At 40.3% G+C, this 27,698-nt stretch overlaps 1 protein-coding gene across 1 annotated transcript; it reads left to right on the top strand.

Annotated features, from left to right (window-relative positions):
- Window positions 1-353: 353 nt before the first annotated feature.
- LOC133872575 (uncharacterized) lies at window positions 354-27,321 on the top strand. The gene is made up of 13 exons (XM_062310137.1): window positions 354-682; window positions 1,027-1,176; window positions 2,227-2,397; window positions 4,409-4,552; window positions 10,938-11,043; window positions 11,162-11,310; window positions 11,479-11,604; window positions 12,565-12,708; window positions 22,322-22,409; window positions 24,355-24,728; window positions 25,441-25,764; window positions 26,533-26,763; window positions 26,927-27,321. The coding sequence occupies exons 1-13, from the start codon at window positions 410-412 to the stop codon at window positions 27,059-27,061; spliced, it is 2,415 nt and encodes an 804-aa protein (XP_062166121.1). The 5' UTR covers window positions 354-409; the 3' UTR covers window positions 27,062-27,321.
- The last annotated feature ends 377 nt before the right edge of the window (window positions 27,322-27,698 follow it).

A 27,698-nucleotide genomic window follows, 5' to 3' on the forward strand; every position in this document is an offset into this window, starting at 1 on the left:
ATTTTAGTATTTATTTATTGGGATTTGATTCATACACAACACCATCATAACAACCACACAATAATCACTTGAGGTTCATTTTCATATGAGAAGTTGTTGTGTAATTGTTGTGTTGGTATTGTAAATTTAATATTTTCCTTATTTATTACGCAATGCACATTCTACCGCTTTATTTTCGGATCGCAGCCATTTAAAGACAAAAGATATAGCGACATAGACCGTCTGTCATAATTCCTGTACATCGAACGGTCATGGAAACCCCACAGTGACCCTTGCCCAACCGAAAACGGAGAAGTGGAAGGGAGCCACGTGTTCCACCCGCGGCCAGGCTTTCCCCACTCCATTAAAAAAAACACCTCAAATATGCATTTCCACCAAATCGTGCAGTCCACTATCGGTCTATCACACTATGGTTGCTGCACCACAGCTCGGTTTCTGTGGAATCGAGTCCCTCCGGTGCACCTTTCCGGCTCATTATCCACTCCCGAACAGAATTCGGGTTCGCAGACGGGCGAACAGGATTTTCTCGGTCGCCACCGAGCCGAAACCAAATCCGACCGGTTCGTCCAAGTCCACCTCACCAAACACCGTCAATGGGTCCTCAAGGTCTCCGCCGTCACCAAACTCCGCCAACGGGTCCGCGAAATCGCCATCTTTGAAATCCGTCAACGGAGTTTCCACAGTAAATGAACTTGCTGAATTTTTGTTTTCTTTTTATTTTTAAATTATTATATAAAGCCCATGCTTCTGTTTGGTTGCTCAGAAAGAGGAGGAAAATGCAGGGGAATGTAATTCTTTCTGCTGTGGAAAAATTTGGTAAATTACACGAGTCAACGAGCTGTTTTGGCTGTTGACTATATTCCGTTGAAAATGACTAAATTTTCTGATTCGTTCCTGAGAAAGTGGAGGAAATGGAGAAGAAGAAAAGACGATTGCAGTTCACAATTTTAGCAGTGATTTTAACCAAGTGGTCAATCTTTTTGTTCGTTTTCTTATTGACTGTTTGATTGGTTTTGGAAATGGCAGAGAATTGGAGATGTTTCACAGGAAATTAAAAGAGTGAGGGCACAGATGGAGGAAAATGAAGAACTAGCAATACTGATGAGAGGTCTTCGGGGACAAAATCTAACGGATTCACAATTTGCTGAGGATAACGTTCAGCTACGCCTCGTCGAGGTATATATGCATGCATTATATCGGTTGATTGATGTTCGGATTCCTTTCTGTGATGTCTGTGTAGTGTATTGCTCGTAAGTGTTCGAGCTCTGATGAAATGTATACTGGCTTCTTTAATAATCATCCAAGTTTCGTATAAAGTATGTGAGAGGGTAAACTTGGTTTTTTACGTTTATGAAACAGTAGGAAGTGAAAATAACTTAGGAACTGAAGTTCAGTATTGGTGTGGAATGTCTCCGACTCTCCATCTTTGTATTCAGGTATATATATTTGAACTGCAAATGTAATTTGTTGAAAATGTTAATTGTAGTTGGGGCCTAGTTAGAGGCAGTGAGAGCTTGTTGACATTGATCAGTTGAGGGGTTACTTCTCTGAACCTTCAATGTCAATTATTAAAATATTTATAGAAGAAATGAGAATAAGATAAAATTTGGTTAGTATATTGATGACTTGATATATACGTGGACACTTTTAACTACAGAGATGAAAGTTATGTAGGCAGTATGAGTATGTATTGGTACGAGATGCTTGCCTTTTGATTTTACTTTTGTGATATCTAGTAGTTCTGAGCCCATCGTGTTAAATTTTGTCCTCTTTGGTGTTAAATCATGCCACTGGGCCTTGGATGTGTGAAGGAACGTGATGGCAGTGGGCAGGTCTTAGGTTCAAGCTCTAACCAATTTAAAAGAAAACTAAAAAGAAAAACATTGTCCGGCAGACATGAATATAACATTCTTGTAAGACGGAATGAATTACTGTTTTCAAGTAAGCGTATCAACAATTCATAGTACTGCACAGGATTAGTCAGCTCTTAGAGTGGATGAGGTTGCTACAATGAATTGGGAAACATATAAATCCGCTACGTGTTTGATTCTATATTTTTCCATGAGAATTTAAGCAAAGATGTTTTGATATGAATCAATGTAGATCTTCTTGTGATCCTTAATGGTTTCTCTTCATGAGTTTGGCACTGAAACTTTCTAGTTGGTGCGACTGTTTCCCTATTATAATGTTGGCTGGTTATGTGATTTGCTTTGTGTGCTTCTGTAGGTAGATGAAAGCAGTGAGTTTTTGCCTTTGGTGTATGATCCTGCTAGCATTTCAGCATATTGGGGAAAACGGCCACGTGCTGTTGCAACACGAATTGTTCAGTTACTATCTGTTGCCGGGGGTTTTCTTTCACGTCTTGCTTGGGATGTGATTAACAAGAAGGTCAAAGAGGTATCTTTTTTATGCCTCTTTTGCTTTCTATGCTGACGGTAATTTCGCATGATCAGTTGACTTATTTAAACAATTAATAGATCATATATATTCTTGCTACAAAAGCAAGATAATTCAGTTTTAAGCAGCATCGGGTGTATGTGAATGACAATACCTTTTCCCTTGGAAGTTCTTTTTTCCTACAATTTCTCTCCAGAAATGGAGGATGTGGGTTTCCTCCATTAATTGATGTCACCCGATGCAAATTATTTTGAAGAAGGAAACCTAGCTGATGCGGATTTGATATTATTCTGCGGCTCTGCCATTATTTTCTGATCTTATTGTCATTACTATTGTAATCTACATTAATTATGATTCCATAATAACTTTTATGAATTTTCTATTTAAACACATGTAGATGTCGTATGGCATATGCATAAGGAATAAGATAACTTCTTCTTCTTCCTCTCTTCTCGTTCTTTCTTTCTTTTGCTTTTTTTTTTTTAAGTAAGAAACCAATCTCATTAAAAAAGCGTAAGGTGCATCTCGTAAGGCGCTCCTTAATACATTGGGAGTATACAAGGAAACACCTAATTAGAAAGAGAAAAGCGAGCAAGAAAGTCAACAAAAGTAAAAGACAAAGGGTGAACATACGCCGTAGTCCAAAAGTACAAAGTAAGGTAGTACGAGGATAGAATCTCTTCCAAGGTACTTTCCAAATCTTCAAAGCTCCTATTGTTTCTTTCCCTCTACAAGCACCAAAATAGGCAAATAGGCACCATTTTCCAAATCGCAGCGCTCCTTGGCCTTCCAGAGGACCACCAACAAGCAAGCAAGTTGACAACCCGTCTAGCCATAACCCAAGACATCCTGAAACGACTAAAGCCTCATTCTTTCTTTTTTTTGTTCTTCTTCTTTTTTTTCAACTTGGTATTAAAGTAGACGTCTCGAGTTCAAACGTAACCCTACAATTTAGTCCTCATTTAGTTGAATATTCCACGTACTAAGAAAAATATTAAATATTTCACGTGTTGGGCCTCACTTATTGATAAGGAATTTGATCCCACACATGAAGGGAAGAGTTACAATATTAATTAAATGATTAAATTTACGATTTTTATCAGCTTAAACTTTTACGATAATTGGTGATTTAAAGAGGTAGACGTGCTTTCAGAAAACTTGTATGCACATTTTTTTATAGGGGTGTAACCTGACCAGGTATTGAATCCCCCCCCGCGCGCGCGCGCGCGCTTCGAAAGTCACATACTGAATCAACCATAGAGCCAGCTATACCGAATTGCATTGTCGTTGATAGGTGGCGAGCAGTGATCGGTTAGGTAGGTCGATCGGGCGGCAGGGAGGAGGGTTGTGCTCAGATCTATTGATGAGCAAGACAGACTCACTATTGATCTGCAGCATATCAAGCGAGACAAGCTCACCGCCTCATTGAAGATGATGAGCTATGGGGGAGGAGGGTGGCGTAGGGGTGGAGGGGCCATGGCCCATGGGAGGGGAGTGACAAGCACAACCTAGGGTTTCTCAACTCCAATGACAGAGAGAGGGAAAACCAAAAAAAAAAAAAAAAAAAATTCAATATGAAAAGGAGGTATTCCAAAGAGAGTTGGGGTTCGAAAGAAGAGGACGACAAATGTTCCAAGAAATTGAGAGAAGAAAAACAGGAATCAAAGAGGAAGAAGGAGAGGGCAAAGAAAAGTGAAGAGGGCTTTTTGAGGGGGTGGCTAGGGTTTTAAACTGAAAGAGAAAAAAAAACCATATATATTAAGGAGGTCGGGTTCGGTTGGGTTTCTGACCCTATATAGCCGACTTCTGACCCGACCCTGGCAAATAACGGCCGAATTTGGGTGGGTTCAGTCGGCCGGATTGGGTAATCAAGGATTTTGAACAGCCCTAGTGTTTTTAATTGACCTTAATGGGTATACCGGTTTGAGATGTGCCCTCATTCATGTCCAGTATTTAAAATTAACTTCACACTTTCTGTACGATTTACTCATTAATTGCTTTTCCATATCAGAATGAAGTTGCTAGAGCGATTGAATTAAGGGAAATTGTCACTTCTTTGGGTCCAGCGTATATAAAACTTGGTCAAGCATTGAGCATTCGACCAGATATACTGTCACCTGCTGCAATGACTGAGCTGCAAAAGCTTTGTGATAAGGTAAGTTACTACGCTTCTTCTTCTTCTTCTTTTTTTGTTTGCTTTCAGTTTCCTTATTTAAATGATTACACTTAATCAAAATCACTATCCTTATGATGAGCTCTTCTAAAGAAAAGAAGGAAAAAGGAAAGTTACCTATATGATATCCATAACTTTCAGTATCTCTATAAGAGAGATGGTTATAAAACAAGAAAATAAAGCTACATTATGTTGCGCAAATATGTACTCAGCTATAAGTTACAGATGTTTAAGTTCATTTTCAATTAATACCTTTTATTGGTTAGTGACAGTATTTTAGATGTGCTGTAAATTAGGATGTAAAAACTACAGAAAAGAAGCTAATCGGGTTTGTGGATTAAGGCGATTTCTAATTTTTTTTGTTTATTGATAAAAAAAAAAAAATCCTATTCATTTTGGATTGTGATGTTAGGAATCTTGTTGGTAGATGTCACGGGTGCATTATTCTTCGGCTAGTTTCTTCTACGGCTAGTTGGGAAGTGAAGTTGTTGTTGCGTAGGCTTGTGAAGGGAGCTTAATGGCAGCACACGTGGAGTCTATTAGTTGGTGGAGTGGATTACGCTAATGGCAGCTGTAATCCGGTTGAGTTTAGTTACGCACGTGTTAAGAATTGTTAGTTAGTTTAACTGTATTCTAGTAGTTGTTGTAAGTAATTGAAAGAAGCTTTATAAGCTGTAGTTAGCATTTGTAATTGATATCTTGGATCATTGTTGTTCATTGAACAAAGGAGATTTGCACTCTCGAACGTGCCTGGAGAGTAGCCTTCTCGAATTTGGCTGATTCTATAAAATTTCAGAAGTTCATTCTTTTCTTCCTCAATTCTTCTTCTTTTTACATTTTATACACTGATTTTTCATAACAGTTGAAGACAACTGTTACAAGTGGTATCAAAGCCCACTGATCTTATCACGCTTATGAGAACAAGATCTGCGAGTATGGCAGACGAAGGACTGGTTTCAAAGGAGATGAAAGCTCTTGGGAGCCGAATGGATCAGATGCAGTCACAATTGTTGATGGTTCAGACAGTTGGTCAAACGGAGCTGCTGCAGCAGGTGCAGAAATTGATCGATGCGAACAATATGAAGCTCCAGGAGATGTGGGGAGCTACACAACGACAATCTCAGAAGGATAAAGGTGTTTGCCCAGATGTTATGGGGCAGAGTTTCTATGAAGGGGAGCCTTCAGGTCAAGAAGGGCATCATTCCGGTGATGGGTTCCAGACTAGATCTATGAAGTTCGATTTTCCTCGCTTTGATGGGGAGGATCCGGAGACTTGGAGTTCTAGAGCGGGGCAATTTTTTGATTATTATTGCACACCTGATAAACAGAGATTGTCTATATCCTCATTCCACATGGAAGGTAAGGCTTTATCTTGGTTTCAAGAATTAAAGTCTAGTGGTAGTTTATCTTCTTGGGATGAATTTTTACGGGCCATGAAGATTCGGTTTGGTAAGGGGTCTTACGATGACCCCATGGAAAATCTCACCAACCTTAAGCAAGTTGGGTCCTTAGAAGATTATAAAACTCAATTTGACACCTTAGCCACTAAGGTGCATGCTTTGCCTGATTTTCATAAATTGAGTATGTTTCTTGGAGGGTTAAGGGATGAAATTCGGTTGCCTGTTAGAATGTTTAATCCCAAAACCTTAATCGATGCTTATTCGTTAGCTCGGATTCAAGAGGAAAATGTTAAGGCTTATCGAAGAGTCAGTAGGCCTGCTTGGCATAATTCCTCTTCTAATCAGTTGTATTCAGGGGGAAATACTGATTTTATTGGGGGATACCCTAAAGGCAGTGGGTATAATGGCCCTAGAATGAATTTGTCTGTTCCACCAAGACAATCACATGGTCAATCATGGGCTGCTAATCAGGGTAGCAAGGAGGGGGGTACTCAAGGGAAGCCTCAGCCCTTAGTTCCTATTCAGAAAATTTCCCAAGCCCAGATGGAAGATAGGCGTAAAAGAGGGTTGTGTTATACATGTGATTCTAAATGGGTTCGGGGGCATGTCTGTAGTGTTCCTAAGTTGTTCTTGATTGAAGCTATACAGGAAGAAGTTAATACAAATATTGGTGAATTACCTCAAGAGGAGGAAGATCCGGGTGAATTTTTTTTGGAGGAATTTCCAGAAATTTCCCTCAATGCTATCATTGGGACACCTAGTCCCAAAACAATGAGATTGGTAGGCATTGTAAAGTTTCATACCTTGACCATCCTTATTGACTCGGGGAGCACTCATAACTTCTTAGATGTGAAATTTGCTGCTAGTTTGGGTTTTACACCGTTGCAAGGGGACGAAATTTCAGTAAGAGTAGCTAATGGTCAGAAGGTGCTTAGTCCAGGGAGCTGTAAGGCTGTGTGTATTAAGTTGCAAGGGTTCTCTTTTCAAACCGATTTGTTCATCCTCTCGTTAGCAGGGTGTGATATGGTTTTAGGGATTCAATGGTTGCAAACATTGGGCCCTATATTATGGGATTTTGTTGCATTAAAGATGCAGTTTTCCTTTCAAGGACAGCAGTATGTGTTACAGGGTATTCAGCAAGGACCTCAAGTGAATATGATAGAAGCAGATACTTTTAAATTTCCTAGAGCCGAGAGTAAAGGGGTATTGCTTCAGCTGATGGCCACTGAACCTCTCTTGCATTCTACACCTCCTGCAGTGCATGGACCTGTGCAGGATCTTTTACAGCAATTTGAGGACATTTTCAGAGAACCAAAAGGGCTGCCTCCTCTTCGGTCGCATGATCATGCTATACCTTTACAGGATGGTGTCACTCCAGTTTCTGTGCGCCCTTACAGATACCCCTTTTATCAAAAGGAGGAAATTGAGAAGATCGTCAAGGACTTGCTCAAATCTGGTGTCATTAGGCCCAGCCACAGTCCCTTTTCTTCTCCAGTTCTGTTGGTCAGGAAAACGGATGGTACGTGGAGGATGTGCATGGATTACCGAGCACTTAATAAGGTAACCATTAAGGATAAATTTCCTATTCCTATAGTAGATGAGCTGTTGGACGAATTGTGGGGGGCTAAAATATTTTCGAAATTGGACTTAAGGTCCGGATACCATCAAATTCGGGTGGTTGAGAAGGATATTCCCAAGACGGCTTTTAGAACTCATGAGGGACATTATGAGTTCTTAGTTATGCCTTTTGGCTTAACTAACGCCCCCTCGACTTTTCAAAGTTTAATGAACCATATTTTCAATCCATACCTTCGGAAGTTTATACTAGTATTTTTTGACGATATTCTAGTATATAGTAAGGATTTGAAATCTCATCTGGAACATTTGCAAGTTACTCTAGGGCTGTTGAGACATAATCAACTATATGCAAAGTTGTCAAAATGCAGATTCGGGGTGGCTGAGGTGGATTATTTGGGGCATATAGTATCGGCTGAGGGTGTATGTGCCGATCCGGGTAAAATCAAGGCTATGGTGGACTGGCCTCTGCCCTCTAACATTAAATCTCTGAGGGGATTTCTTGGCCTTACGGGGTATTATAGAAAGTTCATTAGAGGGTATGGTTCAATTGCAGCCCCCTTGACTGCAATGCTTAAGAAGAATTCGTATTCTTGGAGTGATTCAGCAAGGGCAGCTTTCAATGCTTTGAAGACTGCAGTAACTCAGGCACCTGTCTTGGCCTTGCCAAACTTTTCTGAACAGTTCACTATTGAGTGTGATGCAAGTGGACTTGGTGTTGGGGCTGTATTGATGCAGGATAAGCGTCCGATTGCCTATCTCAGTAAAGCTTTGAAAGGGAAGGCTCTTCACATGTCTACATATGAGAAGGAGCTCTTTGCTTTAGTCACAGCCATTCAGAAGTGGCGTCCTTATTTGTTAGGGCATTCATTTGTGGTAAAGACAGATCAGCAAAGTTTGAAGTTCTTATTAGAACAAAAGATTGGCACTCCTTTTCAGCAAAAGTGGCTCACTAAGCTGCTCGGCTATGATTTTGTTGTTGAATACAAAAAAGGGGTCGAAAACCGAGTGGCTGATGCCTTATCACGGAGGGAGTCTTGGGAGCAGGATGTCTCCTTATTTCTGCTGTCCAGTCCTAGTGTTACGTGGGTGCAAGAGTTAAAGAATTGTTACAGTTCTGATGCTGACTTAAAACCATTGTGGGACAAATGGTCTCTTCATGAGTTAGACACAAGGAAATACTCTGTTATGGGTGGACTTCTTCTCTACAAGAACAGAATAGTTTTGGGCCAATCTCCTGAATTGAAAACTCAAGTCTTAATGTTTGTCCATAGTGATCCTCTTGCTGGTCACTCGGGTTATGAAAGAACTCTTCAACGGGCTAAAAAAGACTTCTACTGGAAGGGTATGAGGAAAGACTTAAAAGCTTTCATTCGGTTATGCCCTACTTGCCAACAGAATAAACATGACAATATGTCTCCTGCGGGTCTCCTTCAGCCGTTACCTATTCCTACAAGGGTGTGGTCTGAAATTGCTATGGATTTTGTGGAAGGGCTGCCCCTATCTCAGGGTAAGTCTGTTATCATGGTGGTGGTTGACCGGTTGTCTAAGTATGCTCACTTCACAGCCTTGGCTCATCCCTACACGGCAGCTTCTGTGGCTAAACTCTTTATGTCTCAGATTTTTAAGCTCCACGGTATGCCCACATCTATAGTTTCTGATAGAGACCCGGTGTTTACTAGTTCTTTTTGGAAGGAATTTTTTCGTCTGCAGGGTACTTCACTCAAAATGAGTACAAGTTACCACCCGCAGACTGATGGCCAGTCGGAAATAGTTAACAAGTGTTTGGAAACTTATTTGAGATGTTTTTCACAAGATAGACCAACTCAGTGGTCTTCATGGCTGCCTTGGGCGGAATATTGGTACAATACCAGTTGGCATGCTTCAATTAAACTTACTCCCTATGAAGCAGTTTATGGGGTTCCTCCACCAAGGTTGCTTTCTTATGTTCCGGGGACGACTCAAGTTGATGCAGTTGAGGAAGTCCTTCGCACTAGACAGCAGATTTTAACTCTGCTTCAGCATAATCTGCAACATGCACAGCAGAGAATGAAGAGGTATTCTGACTTGAAACGCACTGAGCGTTCCTTTGAAGTGGGTCAGATGGTCTACCTGCGGTTACAGCCTTATAAGCAGTCTTCGGTTGCTGCTCGTCGGAACCTCAAGTTATCGCCTCGTTTTTACGGGCCTTTCCCCATTATTCGGAAGATCGGGGCTGTAGCTTATGAGTTAGATTTGCCTCCTACATCTCGGATTCATCCTGTTTTCCATGTTTCCCAGCTTAAGCTCAAGCTGGGATCTTCTTCTTCAGTGTTGCCTAAACTACCTCCGGTTGATTCTCATGGGGTTTTCTCGCCTGAGCCCGTGGAGGTATTGAGTCGTCGAGCTCGGCCTCGGAACAATAGGCCCTTTATTGAGCTTTTGGTCCGGTGGGATGGTCAATCCAAGGATGATGCTACATGGGAATCCTATTATCGTTTGAAGGATACTTTTCCACACCTTGTGGGCAAGGTGTTTTAAAGAAGGGAGTAGTGTCACGGGTGCATTATTCTTCGGCTAGTTTCTTCTACGGCTAGTTGGGAAGTGAAGTTGTTGTTGCGTAGGCTTGTGAAGGGAGCTTAATGGCAGCACACGTGGAGTCTATTAGTTGGTGGAGTGGATTACGCTAATGGCAGCTGTAATCCGGTTGAGTTTAGTTACGCACGTGTTAAGAATTGTTAGTTAGTTTAACTGTATTCTAGTAGTTGTTGTAAGTAATTGAAAGAAGCTTTATAAGCTGTAGTTAGCATTTGTAATTGATATCTTGGATCATTGTTGTTCATTGAACAAAGGAGATTTGCACTCTCGAACGTGCCTGGAGAGTAGCCTTCTCGAATTTGGCTGATTCTATAAAATTTCAGAAGTTCATTCTTTTCTTCCTCAATTCTTCTTCTTTTTACATTTTATACACTGATTTTTCATAACAGTTGAAGACAACTGTTACAGTAGATGTATTAGCGGAAGTGTTCAGGGTGTCTCACAAGATTTTGCTTATGGGTTTTCTTAATAAATCAGCTGAGTTGAGCTTTTGGTAGTCCTTTCAAGTTATTGTTTTGCTTAGGCAGATATTGGCATGGCTTGTCCAGTCCCAGTTGTTAATCGTAGTCAATGTAATTCGATTTGAACTTGAAGATCAAGTATTTTGAACTTTGAATTCTTCTAATATATTATTACTCCATCCCCCCTCCTGACAAATGAAAGAAGAATTCATAAAAACGGGTTGAACCTCAGACCTCCACCTATCAAAAGAGAAGAGATAGCACTTGGCTTGATTTTTGTTTAATGTTTTCTGAATTTGTATATTTTAGGTATCCCTCTTCATGGCTGATATTTCTGTTTGATGATATGTGAAGGTTCCTTCATTTCCAGATGATGTTGCTATGGCTCTTATTGAAGAGGAACTAGGTCAGCCATGGCAAAATATCTATTCTGAACTATCATCTTCCCCAATTGCTGCTGGTAGGTTCTCACATAACCTTTTGTATATAAGACTGCGTTAACAGTAAATTCTTGTTTCCCTTGACTAGCTTTCTAAAATTTATTAGTTCCAAAGTATTTATTCTTCCTGTGATGGCAGCATCTCTTGGACAGGTGTATAAGGGCCGTTTGAAAGAAAATGGGGATCTGGTGGCTGTTAAAGTCCAGAGGCCTTTTGTTCTTGAGACGGTTACTGTTGATTTGTTCGTCATACGAAACTTGGGTTTGGTTCTAAGGAGGTTTCCTCAGGTAATGTTGCACAGATCTGACTTGTAGTGAATTAGTACCTTTCTTTTGAAGCGGTAACTACGGGTAGCAATAATGGCTTCTTCTTTTTTTTTTTTTACTTACGAAAAAGGAAGAAGCAATAATGGTTTTTCACACCCCCTCCCCTGGCTTTCTACTTATATTTTTCAGATCTCAGTAGATGTAGTCGGACTGGTAGATGAATGGGCTGCTCGTTTTTTTGAGGAGTTAGATTATGTTAATGAAGGGGAAAATGGAATGCTCTTTGCTGAAATGATGAGGAAGGACCTTCCTCAGGTGAGTCTTAACAATGTACTTCTATTACGTTTCAAGAAGTTTGCGTTGATTTCAGCTACAAGGTTTGGTGAAACTCATCTTTGTTCAAATATTTATCATGAAGCACTGGAATGTTGTAATACAGGCTATGGAAATAACTAAAAACTCCAAGTTTAAATAATGCATGGGCGCGATGCTCTAAAGTAGTTTAACCTCTATATAGGACTAATGAGTTGATATTTTTGATAAGTACTAATGAGTTGATATTTATCCTGTGACAATGCTTTTTACGTTGAACTGTCATGTTTTCATTACAATGTTTAACAGTCAATATAGCTTATAGAAACACAAGTTACACAAGTGCGTTTTTTACTATGATATTCCTCAGTAAAGGATAGAAATTGTTCTCTTCTGGATACATCCCTCAACTGCCATTTTGACATGTTTACATTTAACGATGATAACCTTAATTGAAGAAAAACATTCTGGTCTTTCTATGTACTATTGTGCCGATGCTTGGGTACGAAATGTCTATTGTTACTTTGGATTTCAAACCTGTGATAACACGAAGGAAATTCTGTGAATGAGCTGTTATACTACCTGACTGTAGAAACCATGGCACGCTAAATATCTGTTTAATAATGCCTGGTAATAGGTCTAGACTTTCTGCTGACATAATTTCCAATAGACTGCAAACTAATCTATCTTGTATATCTTCAAAGCCTGCCTTTTCATAATTGCAATTCATTTACTCTGACAAGTGACAATAGTTAATTTTTTTTATTTTTTTATTTTATTTTAAGTAAAAATGGAATCTGACAAGTGACAATAGTGAAAGCTCTAGTTATCCATTAGATTTTTTAATTTTAATTTCAATTTTTCTTGTTTGTACAAATTCTTTCAACAGAAACGTCTCTAAACAACTTCTCACTTGGTGGGAGACTTTGTGTGAATACTGCTTAAAAAGCCTATGAATTTCAGGTTGTGGTACCAAAAACCTACGATAAATATACTTCAAGAAAGGTTCTTACTACAGGATGGGTAGATGGAGAGAAGCTGTCACAAAGTACAGAAAGTGATGTCGGAGAACTGGTTAATGTTGGAGTCATATGCTACCTAAAGCAGGTATGCATTTCTATTGGGATTTTTTATGCATGCTATGGTACTGTGGATGTTAAAAGTAAATTGTAAAGTGTCTATGGATATGTGAAATACTGCCTTACCTTGTTGTTTCTTGCTGTAAATCTACTAGTTTAAAATGGACAGACTATAATTTATACAATTGCAATAGAAATCATAAACTGAAGCAAACCCCCCATTCCTTCGCAACCCCCAGGGCTCAAAAAAAGTTGAGATCATTTGTAATAAATTTGATTTTGTTTTGACTCGGGAAAATTTTTTATCAAGATGAAATAGAAACACTCCAAAGCATGAAGGTGTTAGCAGGTTGTCTTGACTCATCTGGTATTAGAGCAGTTCTTTCTTGGGGTGGGGCTTTCTTTTTTTTCTTTTTTTTTTTTCTGTACGGTGCAGTGAGCCATCATTCTTGGTGGTTTACCTGTGCGGAGGTTGCTCTAAAGTTGGGTTTCTCTCCACTGTGCATGGGTGTTTGGGTTGTGTCGCTCTCACACTGGTGAGGGTGCTGCTAAGTGGTCTTGCGTCATCGTGTAAGGCTGACGGTGATCCCGAGCTGTTTTGCGAGTGCTGAATGGTGGATTGTGCCTAAGTGTTGTTGGGCTGAGTGTGGGGATGACAGTCAGTGGTGGGCTGACACCATTCTTTTCGGTAGTAGCGAAGGTTGGAAGCCGTGGTGTGCAGCCAAGGTAGGCAACCGTGTTTGTGGAGAGTGTGATAGGGGTGGACTGAGCTGTGCGATTGTGTTTGTTTGTGGAAGAAGGGTGCGGTTTGGTTGCACGGCTTGGTGGTAATCCCTATTCCAGTGAACAGATAGGTTTATTCCAGCACAGATATTCTCTTATTCTGCTTGAGTGTTGGAACTTATAGCTGTTTGGTAACAGGATTAAGTTAGCACTTATTCCAGTTTACTGTATTCTGAATATATCCTATTTAGACTAAGGGCAAAAAAAAGGTTTATGCCTTAGTCAGAAGAGAGAGCTTGTTATTACCGTCTTAAGTCAATTCGCTATGGCTTCCAGTAGCAACGTTCCACTGGAGGAAGCTTCCTTTGAATCAAGAATTGTTCCAAAGATTGTTGAACAGTTGAGGGAATTAATGGAAGATTCTGTTGAAAGAACTATCTCGACCGTTGAGGGGTGAACTCTAGGTCAGACAAAAATTGAGTCACCGGAAGTTTGATCGCAAAGGGAGCAAGACTCTGGGTTAGACAAAAATCAAGAGTCATTGAAAGTTCGATTGTGAAGGGAGCAAGAGTATGAGGCTCCACATATGAAATTAGAGTTTCCACGTTGGGATGATGGAGATCCCTCGGGATGGGTATCCAGAGCGGAATGATTATTCAAATATCATGACACACCTGATGGTTCGAAGGTGGAGATAGTATCAATTAGTCTTGAAGGGGATGCCATACAATGGTTTGATTGGTTGGTAGCATGCTGTGGAGAGCCAACTTGGTATGAATTTGTGGAAGGATTCCTTGTTCGATTTGGTCCTTCAGCATATACAATGTGGATGGTGAGCTAGCGAAGATTCGGCAAACATCAACTGTGAGTGAATATTAAAGCCGCTTTGAGCACCTCCATAGCCAAACTCGAGGGTGATCAGAAGGACAGTTGGTTGGATCTTTCATTGAAGGAGTTCGGTCAAATATCCCACTAAAAGTCAAGGCTCAATGACCAAGGATGATTATAACTGCCTTCTCATTAGCCAGAGTGTAGGAAGAGAGGCTCAATGAAGACAGCCGCCAAACTTTTAGAGAGGTAAATAGGCCAATGGTTGGTAGCTTATCCTTGACTCCCGTTTAGAAAACTCCGGCCATACGCCTGACACGAGAAGAGCTCAAGGAATGGACCACAAGTTGGCATTGTGACAAGAAATGGCATAAAGGGCGTCAATGCAAACAGGGGAGGTTATTGATGATTGAACCTGTAGAAGAAGTGAAAAGATCTTCAGGATAGTGAAGACTCGGACTTGGACGTTTTGGAATCTAACGGTGACAAGGATTTGGGTATGAACATTGCACATGCTATAGCTGGTTATTCCAACCCTCAAACTATGTGGGTAAGTGATTTTATTGAGTTACAGCCAATGACAGTCTTGATTGATATGAGTAGTACTAGCACTTTCATGGATATTGATACTGCCACATAATGTTCACTCCCCGTGGAATCTTGTACACTGTTTGAGGTTAAACTTCCAGATGAGAGGGTCTTGCAATACCAAGGTATGTGCCGTAAAGTGAAGTTAACTGTGCAAGATCAAGAAATAACTAACGACCTCTTTTTATTACCCTTGAAAAATTATGATGTTGTTTTCGGTATTGAGTAGCTGCAAACGTTTGCGAGATATTTATTGGAACTTTTCAAAATTGAGTATGAAAGTTATGTTGAATGGGACGAATGAGGCTCTTAAAGAGAAGCGCACTATGCGTAAGAAGGACCGCAATGGAGAAAGCTAATTTACCACATGGGAGACTTCATCAATAATCAACCTTGAGGGCAATGTTGTTTTTAAGGTGCGGGAATGTTAGAAGCCCAACATTTTCCTTTCCTCAATAGGCCTTAAAGGCAGATTCTGATTTCCTAAATAAGTTGTATCAACATCTTTTCCTTAATTAGCTCAAACCTTAACTTGTCTTTCCTGAAAAAGCCCTATTTATTTTCTATAAATTCAATGTAGATGCCGTATGGCAATTCACTGAAGAGTAATTTTCAGTTAGTTGCTATAAGCAATTTGTGGAGGCCGGCCCCCTCGAAGTGGTCAAATCTCTCCTCTTTCTGTTTTCCTTCTGATTTTTGCTAAAAGTTCTTACCAGAAAGGAAAAACTGAATCTCATGGTCATAAGTAATTTACTGAACATTTACTTATAAAAATAAAAAATGACTGAATATGTTGCAGAAAATACTCGCAACCCCTTAGAAGACACTGATTCATGTATTGTGGAACTAGGGAGTTAAAGATACTGATGAAATACATGTAGTTGTCATATTATTCACAATTTTCTAATATTGATTTAGTTGGATAAATGAGAGAGAGCTGATCGGAGAGTCAATTGCGTGTCTCCTCTGTATGCTTCTAATATAAACTTGCATAAATGTTACATTCTCTACCAATATTTCATGTATGATAATGAATGTGTTGTGAATGAGGAAAATGATGCTTGTTAACATGGTTTCAGTTGCAACTTATGGTTGGTGAGAATTCCTAGTTCCTAGCCTACTAAGCGTCATTCTATTTTAAACTTTGAACTTAGAGTTTCCTAATTTGTCATGTAAATGTTTCTCTCTCTCTCTCTCTCTCTCTCTCTCTCTCTCTCTCTCTCTCTCTCTCTCTATGAGGAGTAGCGCGTGAGGGCTGGGGTGGCGCGTGAGGGTCTTTGCGGAGGTAAAACACCAGTATTCAGTTTTAACTAGGAGTGAGTCATTCTTATAGTGGATATTGAGGTATTAATCTATGGAGCGTTGGTGTTGCATGGAGGCCAAGACTTTTGTTTTCACGGTAGTAGAAGGAGCTTCGGTGGTGAGATTGGTAGAAAGGAGGAAGTCTTTCTCCGGGCTGGTTATTCTCAGTTCTCAAAGTTTAGGGTGGTTGGCGTCGACAATGGAGAACTTGTAGTGGTGTCCGGGGGAGAAGGACTTTATCAGGTCCTTCAGGGAGGGGTCTAAGGTACTCATAGTCAGACGAGGGGTTAACGCAGCAGGAAGGTTTCTTGAAGTGGGAGTCTATGGTGTGGGTGGTCGGAGAGGAATTATCTTCATTCCAGAAGGTCGTGATGGGAGGGGCTGGAGGAGTTTTGTCCTTGAATTGGATAAGATCAATACATTCCTAAAAGCATCGTTTAGGCTTGGAGTGACTCGTCATGCTATAGTTCTAGAGAAGACAAGGAGAAACGGTGACGGCGCCATTGGAGGATATGACCCGGTTGATACTAATAGAGCTCTCAGCAAAGATGGTGCGCCCTCCTTCGCAGATGTTCTGCGTTCAGGTCCTGGTTGCATGGAGGTGGAGACGACGCTGCCTCTACCAGCGATTCCTTTGGCTAAGGATCGTGGTGATTGCCCAGAGGAGCAGAAGCTACCGGTTGTGATATCGAGTGGTTCAGTAAACGCGAATGTTCAAGTGAATCCTCTGGGTATGGACCATTGTAACCGGCGTGGTTCTGAACTTGCGAAGGCCAAGATGGTTCCTGCTGTTCGTGACAAGACAGGTTGCGTCCATGGTGATACTTCAGCAGGAAATCAGCTGTCAGGAGAGTTGAACACGTTTTCCTCTCTTTTGAATTGGAAAAGACAGCTGGAGAAGTTGAAGGTTGAGGTGGACCAAGCTTTTAGCAGGGTTTGTGAAGGGCTTCTTGAGTTTGGGCCTGGCTTAAAGCCCAAGGTTAATGGGCGGAAGAGAAAGAATAAACTCAAGAAGAAAATGAGGCTCCGTTGGGTTCGGAAAGATCCGAAGCCCAACGCTTTAGTCCTGAATGATCGTGTTGTGTGTCTTGTGGAGGGTCTGTCGCCGGTGAAGGGCATAGCGGGTTCATATAAGTCTCTGCCAACTCTAGAGAACTCCGGTGGGTTGGGTTTTTTGTCGTCCGGCACCCTTGCTCCGGGGAACCAGCTTGTCGGGTGTTCCTCTAGTCCTGAGCGGGGTTCTGCTTTAGTCCTGAATGATCGTGTTGTGTGTCCTGTGGAGGGTTTGTCGCCGGTGAAGGGCATAGCGGGTTCAGATAAGTCTCCAGCAACTCCAGAGAACTCCAGTGGGTTGGGTTTTCTGTCGTCCAGCACCCTTGCTCCGAGGAACCAGCTTGTCGGGTGTTCCTCTAGTTCTGAGCAAGGTTCTCGGCCAGAATATGACGAAGATTCTTTGAAGGGAGAAACGGGTACGTTTGAGAAGATGGGTCTGTCTCCTAAGCTGACAGAGGTCGCCGGAGGTCCACCTTTCGCCCTGGAAGTCCTTGTACTAGTTAGTGCTTCTCCTCCTTCGGTCAAGAGTCTTGGGCCAGTTTTACCCAACCCTGTTTCAGAGGTTTTTCCCAAAGACCCGGTTGTTTTTGCCAAAGCTCATAGGGAATCAGTTGATGTGTTGACTGTGTGGGCAGATTCGGGTTCTCCGGACTCTTTGGTTCCTCCGGGTCTTCCTTCATCTGTTCCTATGTTGACCCACAGTTCTGGTTCGGGAGTCAGGAATGGGCTGGAACTTGCTTTATTCCCAGAGGAAGAGCCTGAACCTTTGTCTTTTATTGACAAGGTCAAGGGATTTTCTGGTAAGAAGACCCCAGAGGGCTTTTTGAAAGCGGTTCTAGCATATAGCCACTGGGTGGGGATTACTTGCGATGGCTATGAAGGTCAGCTTTCGGCTGTGTTTGAGGCTATAATCAACAGTAATGTTAAGAAGGCAGCGAGTCCTAGCTCGAGCTTGAGCTTGAAAGGTACAAGGGAATTAAACAGATTAGCTTGTTTTGTTAATTATGACGCACATAGTGGTAGCACCTCTCGTGGTAGGTGCAAAGGCAGGGATTTTGGTGGTTTTTTATGAAGCCCAAAATCCTCTCTTGGAATGTTAGAGGGTTAAACGAGGGTGATAAGCGGTTGAAAGTCAGAAACTTATTAAGGCAATGGAAGGCTGATATTATTTGCTTGCAAGAAACTAGACTGGATTTTGTTTCCAATAGTTTAGTGAGCAATCTGTGGGGTTGTCACTTTGTTGATTGGTGTTATTTAGCTTCTCGCGGAGCCTCTGGTGGTATTTTGATTATGTGGGATAGAAGGATTGTAGAGAAGATTGATGTGTATGTGGGTGAGTTTGTTGTTGCCTGTTCTTTTAAAAGCGTTGCTGATAACTTCTCTTGGGCTTTTGCTGGGGTCTATGGTCCTAACTTGGACTCTATTAAAAGTTCTCTCTGGGATGAGTTGGCTGGCCTTTCTTCTTGGTGGGAGCTGCCTTGGTGCATCAGGGGTGACTTCAATGTCACACGCTTTCCTACTAAAAGATCTAGAGACGTTCGTCTTAATGCGGCTATGATGGAATTTTCGGATTTTATTTTTGAGCAGGATCTTATGGATCTCCCTCTTACAGGAGGGCCATTTACGTGGTCTAATAATAAGGAGATTCCCTCTTGGTCTCGCCTCGATAGATTTCTTGTTTCTCTAGATTGGGAAGTCAAGTTTCCAGGTTCTCTTCAGATAAGGCTTCCAAGACTGTGTTCTGATCATTTTCCTATTCTTCTTGATTGTGGTGGTGTTCATTGGGGTCCCAGACCGTTCAAGTTTGAGAATATGTGGTTAAAGGCCGAAGGGTTTGTGGATAGGGTGCGTCTTTGGTGGGAGTCTTATAGCTTCCAAGGCTTGCCCAGCTTCATCTTCTCTCAAAAGTTTAAGGCTTTGAAGATTGATCTCAAAAGATGGAACGATCAGGAGTTTTGTAATGTGGAGTTCTGCAAGAAAATGCATATGGAAGATTTGTGTGCTCTTGATAGATTGGAGGAACAACGGGGTTTAACTCCAGAAGAAAAGGCGAGGAAATGTGGGGTCATCAAAGATCTGGAGAATTCTATTTTACAGGAGGAGATTAGCTGGAGACAGAAGTCTAGGGCTCTTTGGCTTAAAAAGGGTGATAAATGCACTAAATTCTTCCATCGAGTGGCCAATTCGAATAGGAGATCCAATTCCATTGAGTCTCTCTCTGTCAATGGCTCTATCTCTTCTGATCAGCAGGTTATTAGGGATCATGTTGCTCAATTTTATAAATCTCTTTTTGCAGAACCTTTCAGTTGGAGGCCTAGGATGGATAACCTTGTTTTTGACAATTTGGATGCGGGTGAAGCCTCTTCCTTAGAACTTCCTTTTGAGGAAAGGGAGGTCTTAGAGGTGGTTAAAGATTTGAATCGTGATAAGGCTTCAAGCCCTGATGGGTTCACTCTTGCGTTCTTCCAAGATTGTTGGGATGTGATCAAGACTGATCTCATGGGGGTTTTCCAGGACTTTCACACTCATAGCAAGTTTGTCAAAAGCATTAATGCCACTTTTTTAGCCTTAATTCGGAAAAAGTTTGGGATTGTGGATCTTAAAGATTTTCGGCCTATTAGTCTTGTAAGTGGTGTTTACAAGATCGTTGCTAAAGTTCTTGCTAATAGGCTCAGAAGGGTTGTGGAGAATATTATTTCGAATCCCCAAAATGCTTTTGTGAAAGGAAGACAAATTCTTGATTCTGTTCTTATAGCTAATGAGTGTCTGGATAGTCGCATCAAATCAGGTGAACCAGGGTTACTTTGTAAACTGGATATTGAGAATGCTTATGATCATGTTAACTGGGATTTCTTATTGTATATATTGAGAAGATGTGGCTTTGGGGAGAGATGGTGTTCTTGGATAGCGCATTGTATTTCTTCGGTGCGTTTCTTGGTTTTGGTGAATGGCACCCCTTATGGGTTTTTTAGCAGCTCTCGTGGTCTTAGGGTCCGTTTGGGTTTGCGATTTCAAAAATTGCGATTTCAAAATAGCGATTTTAATATGTGCGATTTGAAAAAAGTGATTTTTAAAAACGCAGTTAAGCGTTTGAGAAAATCGCAGTTTGGCCTTTAAAATCGCAGGTTAGCCTTTTAAAATACTGCGTTTTCAAAAAAGTATCATGTTGCCTGCGATTTGAATAGCACTTTTCTGCGTTTTCAAATCTCAATTTTTTAAAAATGCCGTTTCCAAACGGTTTATTTTCTGCGATTTGGTTTAAAATCGCACTTTTTCTCTACGAAATCGCAATCCCAAACGCACCCTTAGACAGGGTGATCCTTTTTCGCCTCTTTTGTTTGTCATTGTGATGGAGGCCTTCAGCAAGTTGTTCTCTATTACTGTTCAAAGGGGCTCTCTCTCTGGCTTCTCTGTGGGCTCTAGTAGCAATGGAGTGATTAATATTTCTCATATGTTATTCCCAGACGATACTTTAGTTTTTTGCGGGGCTAGTCCTGATCATCTTCTCTATCTTCGTATGTTATTACTGTCCTTTGAAGCTGTTTCAGGTTTGAAGATTAATTTGGATAAGTCAGTTTTGGTTCCTGTGGGTCTTGTGGATAATATGGATGATCTTGCAGGCATTTTGGGCTGTGGAGTTTCTTCTCTTCCTTTAAAGTACCTTGGTCTTCCGTTGGGGGCCCATTTTAAGACTAAGTCTAGCTGGGATGAGGTAGTTCGTAAGGTTGAGAGGCGGCTGGCTAGCTGGAAGCGGTTGTATTTGTCGAAGGGTGGCAGAGTAACCCTTGTAAAAAGCACTCTCTCTAATCTCCCTACGTACCTTCTTTCTATTTTCCCCATTCCTTCCAGTGTTGCTAGTCGTATAGAGAAGCTGCATCGAAATTTCTTGTGGGGTGGCATAGGCGAAGAATTTAAATTTCATCTGGTTAATTGGGCCAAGGTTTGTTCTCCTATTTCAAGTGGTGGTCTGGGCATCAGAAATTTGAGGATTTTCAATAAGGCTCTGTTAGGGAAGTGGCTGTGGCGCTATGCCCATAAGAGAGAGGCTTGGTGGAAATCTGTTGTGGATGTAAAGTACGGATCTACTTGGGATGGTTGGTGTTCTATAGACCCCCCTGGGTCACATGGAGTGGGGTTATGGAAGAATATTAGGAAGGGGTGGAGTTTGCTTTGTAGCCATACCAGACTTATGCTGGGAAATGGATCTAGGATCCGTTTTTGGGATGATGTGTGGTGTGGTGAGGTGCCTCTTAAGGAAGCTTTCCCAGTTTTGTATGACATTGCGTGTGACAAGGATGCACATGTTGCAGACCATTTGGTTGTGGTGAGCGGGTCTTATCAGTGGGATGTTAGCTTCTTCCGAGCGGCCCATGACTGGGAGGTGGATGTTTTGGCTTCTTTTTTCTCTTTGTTGTACTCAACCAGAGTGAATTGTGAGGGGGAAGATCAGCTCTGGTGGTTTCCTTCTCACAAAGGGAAATTTGATGTTAGATCTTTCTATAAGGCTCTTGCTTGCAAAGAGGCTATTCATTTTCCCTAGAAAAGTATTTAGCGGACCAAGGTTCCGTTGAAAGTGGCTTTCTTTGCTTGGACAGCAGCGCAAGGGAAGATCCTCACCTTGGACAACTTCAGAAAGAAGCGTGTCATTGTGATTGATAGATGTTGCATGTGCAAAATGAATGGGGGTCGGTAGATCACCTTCTTCTCCATTGCGAGGTTGCACGCGCTCTATGGAACGCCATCTTTAGTCGCTTCAGTCTGTCTTGGGTTATGCCTCTTCGGGTGGTAGATTTATTTGCTTGCTGGAGGACATGTGGTCGTTCTTGGAGTGCAGCCGTATGGAAGATGGTCCCTTGTTACCTTTTGTGGTGCTTGTGGAGGGAATGCAATGATAGGCAGTTTGAGGACAAAGAAAGAACCCTTGAGGAATTCATTTCCTTTTTCTTTCATTCTTTGTACTCTTAGTCGGCTGCGTTCCTCGCACCTTTATCGTTTAGTTTTAATGATTTCCTTGAATTGTTTTCTTCTTCCTCTTAGATGCCTTTCTTGTATACTTCCTGTGTACTTGATTGCCCTTTGTGCTTTTTAATGATATTTCTCTTACTTATAAAAAAAAAAACTTTGAACTTATTTCATTTTCGTGGCAGTTGCTTGATACTGGCTTTTTCCATGCTGATCCTCATCCTGGGAATTTAATCCGCACTCCGGATGGAAAGCTATGCATACTCGACTTTGGTAACAATCTACTTCAATTAGAGCATATGGTGAAAGATCATCTTTCCCCATGGTTAGCAGCATCGTATACATAGTCTTGTTTGAATTACTCATTTGTAAATTTCTTTCTGCATTTCTAATAAAACATGTTAAAGCTTGAGGTTTTCTTGTTGAAGGACATGCCTCTCCTTTTTTTCTTCTCTTCATATTGTTAATTGTTTTTAGAGTTTGTTCTTCTTTTTGTCCTTTTCTAGATATTGATTCTTGAGTTCTATATCTTTGATTTTGTCTCTGCTAACATGTTTGATGGAACTCACTTTTGTTTTAAAAAAAAAAATGCAAGTTAGATGATTTTCTTCTTTTATAATTCCACATAGAGATTATGAGAAGCATCAAGCAAGTAGAGTATTGCTGCCATTGTTGGACACAATCAGATACTGTTGCTTTTCTTTTGGAGCAAATACATGAATCCATTGCTCAATGCATATTCAAATTATCATCTGTTCAAATTAAAAATGAAATTTTGTTCCCTTGTGTGTGATGTGGACAATTTGGAGAGAGAGAGAGAGGGAGAGAGATGAATAGTAGGACTTTTGATGGTGTTGAATCAACAGTGTTGAACTTCCTTGGCATGTTATAAGCTCAGATCTTTCCAAAATTTAGATTGTTAATTCTTTAGTAATAACTTTAATACACTAGCCTTGTATTAGAGCTTCCTTCTTCATTTAATAAAGTTATTTTACTTACAAAAAACTGCCCTTAGTTCAAATTAAAAGGAACATTTAACTGTAAAACCTTTTTGAATTTTATATTCATAAATAGAGATTGTATCAAATTACTACATTCTGTATTGGTCCAGTCCATTTTTTAATAACTCCCTCGGTTTTCAATTTTAGCAATTAATTTCTTGTGTTTTTCCCTATTTCCAAATGGATCCTTCTGTTCCTATTCTGTCAATTTTGCTAATAGAATCCTTGTGCAATTTCAATTATTCCCTAAAGAAAAAATAAGGGAAAAAAAAAAATAAAGCCAAAAAAAGAAAAAAAAGTTACAAACCAGGGGGACTGAGGGTGCCGGCCCCATTGATGCCGTAGTGACCTCATGGAGGGGTGGGTTGCGGAGGGGCCAACCTCATGGAGGGGTGGTCACCCTTTTCGTGACCTCGCCTCTACACACTTTGTGACCTAGTGAAGGGGGCCAGGTCAGGGAGGGGATAGGTCCCTGGATTACATTGAGGAAAGTACCCTCGATTCTGTCAAAATAGCGGTTTGGTTTGAATATCTCTCCTTGTGAGAATTACTTCCATTATATAAAAACTGTCGACCATTACACGGCTGGAAATCAGCTATTATAAAGGAAAGTATAAAACTATACAAGGTAAGAATAACTCCTACCAAATTATACAATATATACTTCTAAATATCGTTTGGACTAAATATGGTAGCACAAATCAAGCCGTTAAATCTGCTAACAGATTCCCCCCCACATCCCCCCGAGGATATTCACCAAAAAATAAACACCGAGGAAGCTACTTGAAAATGGGTCAAAGCATAGGATAGTAGTTTAACATTTTCCTTCAGGAATACATGGGTATATTGTTATAATGAATATGTTCTATAATTTTGTGCTTCTCTTACCATGATCATCATCGTTATCGTCAATATGATTAATGTCATTATTACAATTTTTTTTCCTTGTTTTTCATGATAGATAAGAGATGTAAAACTATTTATTGTTTGTGAGTTGCCTTCCTATTTGAAATTCAACTTATGGATGTTTCTTCAACTTCTTATCAATAGCTAAGTATCCTTAATTAGAGAAATGACGTATGTATACATATATATTTTGTGTCCTTTTGCCATGACTTAGTAGATCTATCTCTGCCCAATATGTTGGACTGTTTGATACTTCGTTTAGTTCTGAAGCCCAATTTTTTAGCATTCTAAAGTATAACTTGCTGCAACAGGTCTAGTTACAAAACTAACTGATGATCAGAAGTATGGAATGATTGAAGCAATTGCTCACCTCATTCATCGGGATTATGGAGCTATCGTCAAAGACTTTGTTAAACTTGGTTTCATCCCAGATGGGGTTAATTTGGAACCCATCTTACCTGTTTTGGCCAAGGTTTTTGACCAGGCACTCGAAGGTGGAGGAGCCAAAAACATCAACTTCCAGGAGCTGGCATCGGATTTGGCACAGATAACATTTGATTATCCATTTAGAATACCCCCTTATTTTGCTCTTATAATCAGGGCAATTGGGGTACTGGAAGGCATAGCTTTGGTGGGAAACCCTGATTTTGCCATTGTAGATGAGGCATATCCATATATTGCACAGGTATAATACCTTGTGAATTTTTTTAACACTTTTTCAAAATCTATTCACATCTATATGCAAAGAAATATGTTGGTGCTCATAAAAGCTTGGTGGTTAACTCTTAATGCCCCTTCAGTCTTTAAATGTAGCTTATATGCACTCCTAAAATAGATTAGACCGCTGGTATTTTAGTTTATGCTATTAGCTGTGAAGTGTTTAGGTAACAAACAAAGAGACTTAGTCAAGCTAAAAGGTCACAGATCTGAACTTAGCCCCTAAGATTTGTTGAATTGGAGATATCATAGGTAAATAATTGTAATCGATCTTTGACTGCAAAACACAAGCCACATCATTGGATGCTCGAGCTGATTTCAGAAGGTACCCCCTATGGGAAGGTTGTACATGATATCTATGTCAATAATCAGTTTTGAGGTTCATTTAACACCGCTTTTCTTAATACCCAAGTATTTTGCATTTACTAAAAACAGCTGGTGGAAGTTAGTATGGAAGGATAAAACTTCTGTAAATGATTGAGCTGGATGAATGCACTGCAGGACCTCAAAAGTACTAGTTATGAACTAGTTGAGATTAGGGTGGAATTTTTTTGGCAAGAATTCTAGCTGTTCATTGACAATTGGGCCATACTGATATCTAAGCTACTGTCTTAGGCTTTCTTTTTATGCCATTAGCCATCTAAATTGGAGTTAATTATGTCCTTATATTTTGTTGTTAGAGGCTCCTGACTGATGAATCCCCACGGTTAAGGAATGCTTTACGTTACACAATATATGGGAAATCCGGAGTTTTTGATGCTGAAAGATTCATTGATGTCATGCAAGCCTTCGAGAATTTCATAACTGCGGCAAAAAGTGGAGGTGGGGAGGATCTGAATGGGGGCATGGCTGAACTTGGCTTCCTGCAAAGTCGAACAGGGTATATCATTCCTGGATATTCATCCAGTGGATCTCAATCCAAGCAGCCTCTTCAAACAAGGGCAGCTTTTGCATTTCTGCTGTCTGATAAAGGGAACTTTTTTCGAGAATTTCTTCTGGATGAGGTACTTGTAGGAGTAACTTTTAAGTTAAAAAGACTAGTGTTGTTAACATTGATGTACAAGGTTAATATCGATGATGATGGTGATAATATAGTGATAAAGATAATAATTAGTTATATTTTATTGTTACTTGTTTTGGTTCATCAGATTTGACCAATATGATGATGATCTTACCATAAGACCCAGATGAGAAACGACAATATTGGCCACAGTTTTTGTTTCCCATCACCCTTTAATATATGTACTCTTAATCACTGAGGTTAAGAGTGGACAATCTGCTCTTGTATCTCTTTTCTATTTTTCTATTGGTCCCACTTGTCTTGATCCGTAACAAGTAAGAGTCCTAAGATTAGCAACAAAATTATGGAACACTAATTATTTTCTTTTTAAGTTTTTTTTTTCCTTGCTTGTTTTCTTTTGTTTGTAATTATATCAATACTTGATTTTGTTTACCTGCCTCAAATATATGGAAGTATAATTATCATTTACTTATCAAAAAAAAAAATAATTATCATTATACCATGGCATCAGGCTCAGTATTTGCTTCAGTTTTCTCATTTATTTATACTTTCTAGTTTCTATTTCTCCATTGTGGATATGCGGTTTTATTATTATTTTTCCCCACTAAAAAAGCTTTTCTTGACTAGTGCTATGGCCTTGTGATGTTTTCTCACAAGGGACTGCTTAAGATACGAATTATTTTCTCATTGGTATGCATTGAAGTTGGTTGTATGGAGGCCATTTAAATATTGTCATTGGTATGGGAAGCAGATTGTAAAGGGCATTGATGCGGTTACAAGGGATCAGTTGGTACAGATAATGTCAGTTCTAGGAGTTGGAAATGCTGCCCCAGTTTTTAGTATGGTTCCTGCTTTCGGACCCTTCAAGCCAGCAGCACTTCTACCCACAACAACTGAGGAAGACAAGCTTATATTGAATAATGTTCAGAAAGTGGTTGAGTTCTTGACAGCAGGAAGTTCAAGATCAAGAACGCCAGATCAGGTATTAAAGCCATTGAGTTCTTGTCATGGTGGTCCCTTTCTCAGATATAAATGCTTCTCCCTTCGGCTACTTCTTTCCCTCGCTATTTTTCTCAGTCAACAGGGTGTAGATGTTCATTCTTTAGTGTTTTTTATCTGACCGTTTTCTTTGTGGGTGTCAACAGGGTGTGGATGTTGTACAAGTCATCCAAGAGCTTCTACCAGTGTTGCCAGGCATATCTGCTAGAGTGCTCCCTGATGTGCTCAGTCGATTATCTTCCCGTGTATTGGCACGCGTGATCCGGGATACATTTTTGTAAAGAATATGCTATAATTTAGCTGTTTTAAGGCCTATAAATTGTGCATATTTTGATGAACTTGCTCAGAAATGCACTATGGCTATTCTAATGCGCATCTTCTGTGCATTTCTCAGTGGCATACAAACATCAAGACCCAAAAATTTCTCCTTGTATATAATAATCTCCACTGCATTTCAAATGTATAGTTGCGCTTCTTGTCATAGGCTGATTGCTGTTGTTTCTTTCAATCAGGGGAGTCAATTCATCTCCCAAAACACTCTTGTTTGGTGCATGGAAGAGTTATTCCTGTTAAAGCGTTACTTTATGTTTCGGCCCAAATTGTAAAGCAATTTTCGCCCTTGGTAATTGTTCAGTTCTCCTAGGTCGATGATGAAACTCGTAAGTGTCCAACTCTGTCCACAATGTCTCTCATGCTCAACTGCTCATTTTGTATTGTTCTTGTACTTTCCTTGAATAAGGCCCGATTGATTCTGAGTAAAAAAATTTCTAGAAAGGGTTTTTTTTCTTTCTATTTTTGAGTGCTTGTCATTGCGTCAAATATTGATTAACCTAAAAATGCTTTTAGTTAACCAAAGAAAATAACTATTACATTCCTTCCTTTCAGGGTCAATCGCGGTCTTAACAAACTCTGCCAATG

Source organism: Alnus glutinosa, chromosome 1 (genome assembly GCF_958979055.1).
Source record: "Alnus glutinosa chromosome 1, dhAlnGlut1.1, whole genome shotgun sequence".
NCBI classification, from domain to species: domain Eukaryota; kingdom Viridiplantae; phylum Streptophyta; class Magnoliopsida; order Fagales; family Betulaceae; genus Alnus; species Alnus glutinosa.

Excerpts from the sequence above, each read along its gene's own strand:
- LOC133872575 (XM_062310137.1), top strand. The coding sequence starts at position 410 with ATGGTTGCTGCACCACAGCTCGGTTTCTGTGGAATCGAGTCCCTCCGG. Across the intron at positions 4,553-10,937 it reads TGCAAAAGCTTTGTGATAAG|GTTCCTTCATTTCCAGATGA; the intron begins GTAAGTTACTAC and ends TGATATGTGAAG. Across the intron at positions 11,311-11,478 it reads TTCTAAGGAGGTTTCCTCAG|ATCTCAGTAGATGTAGTCGG; the intron begins GTAATGTTGCAC and ends TATATTTTTCAG.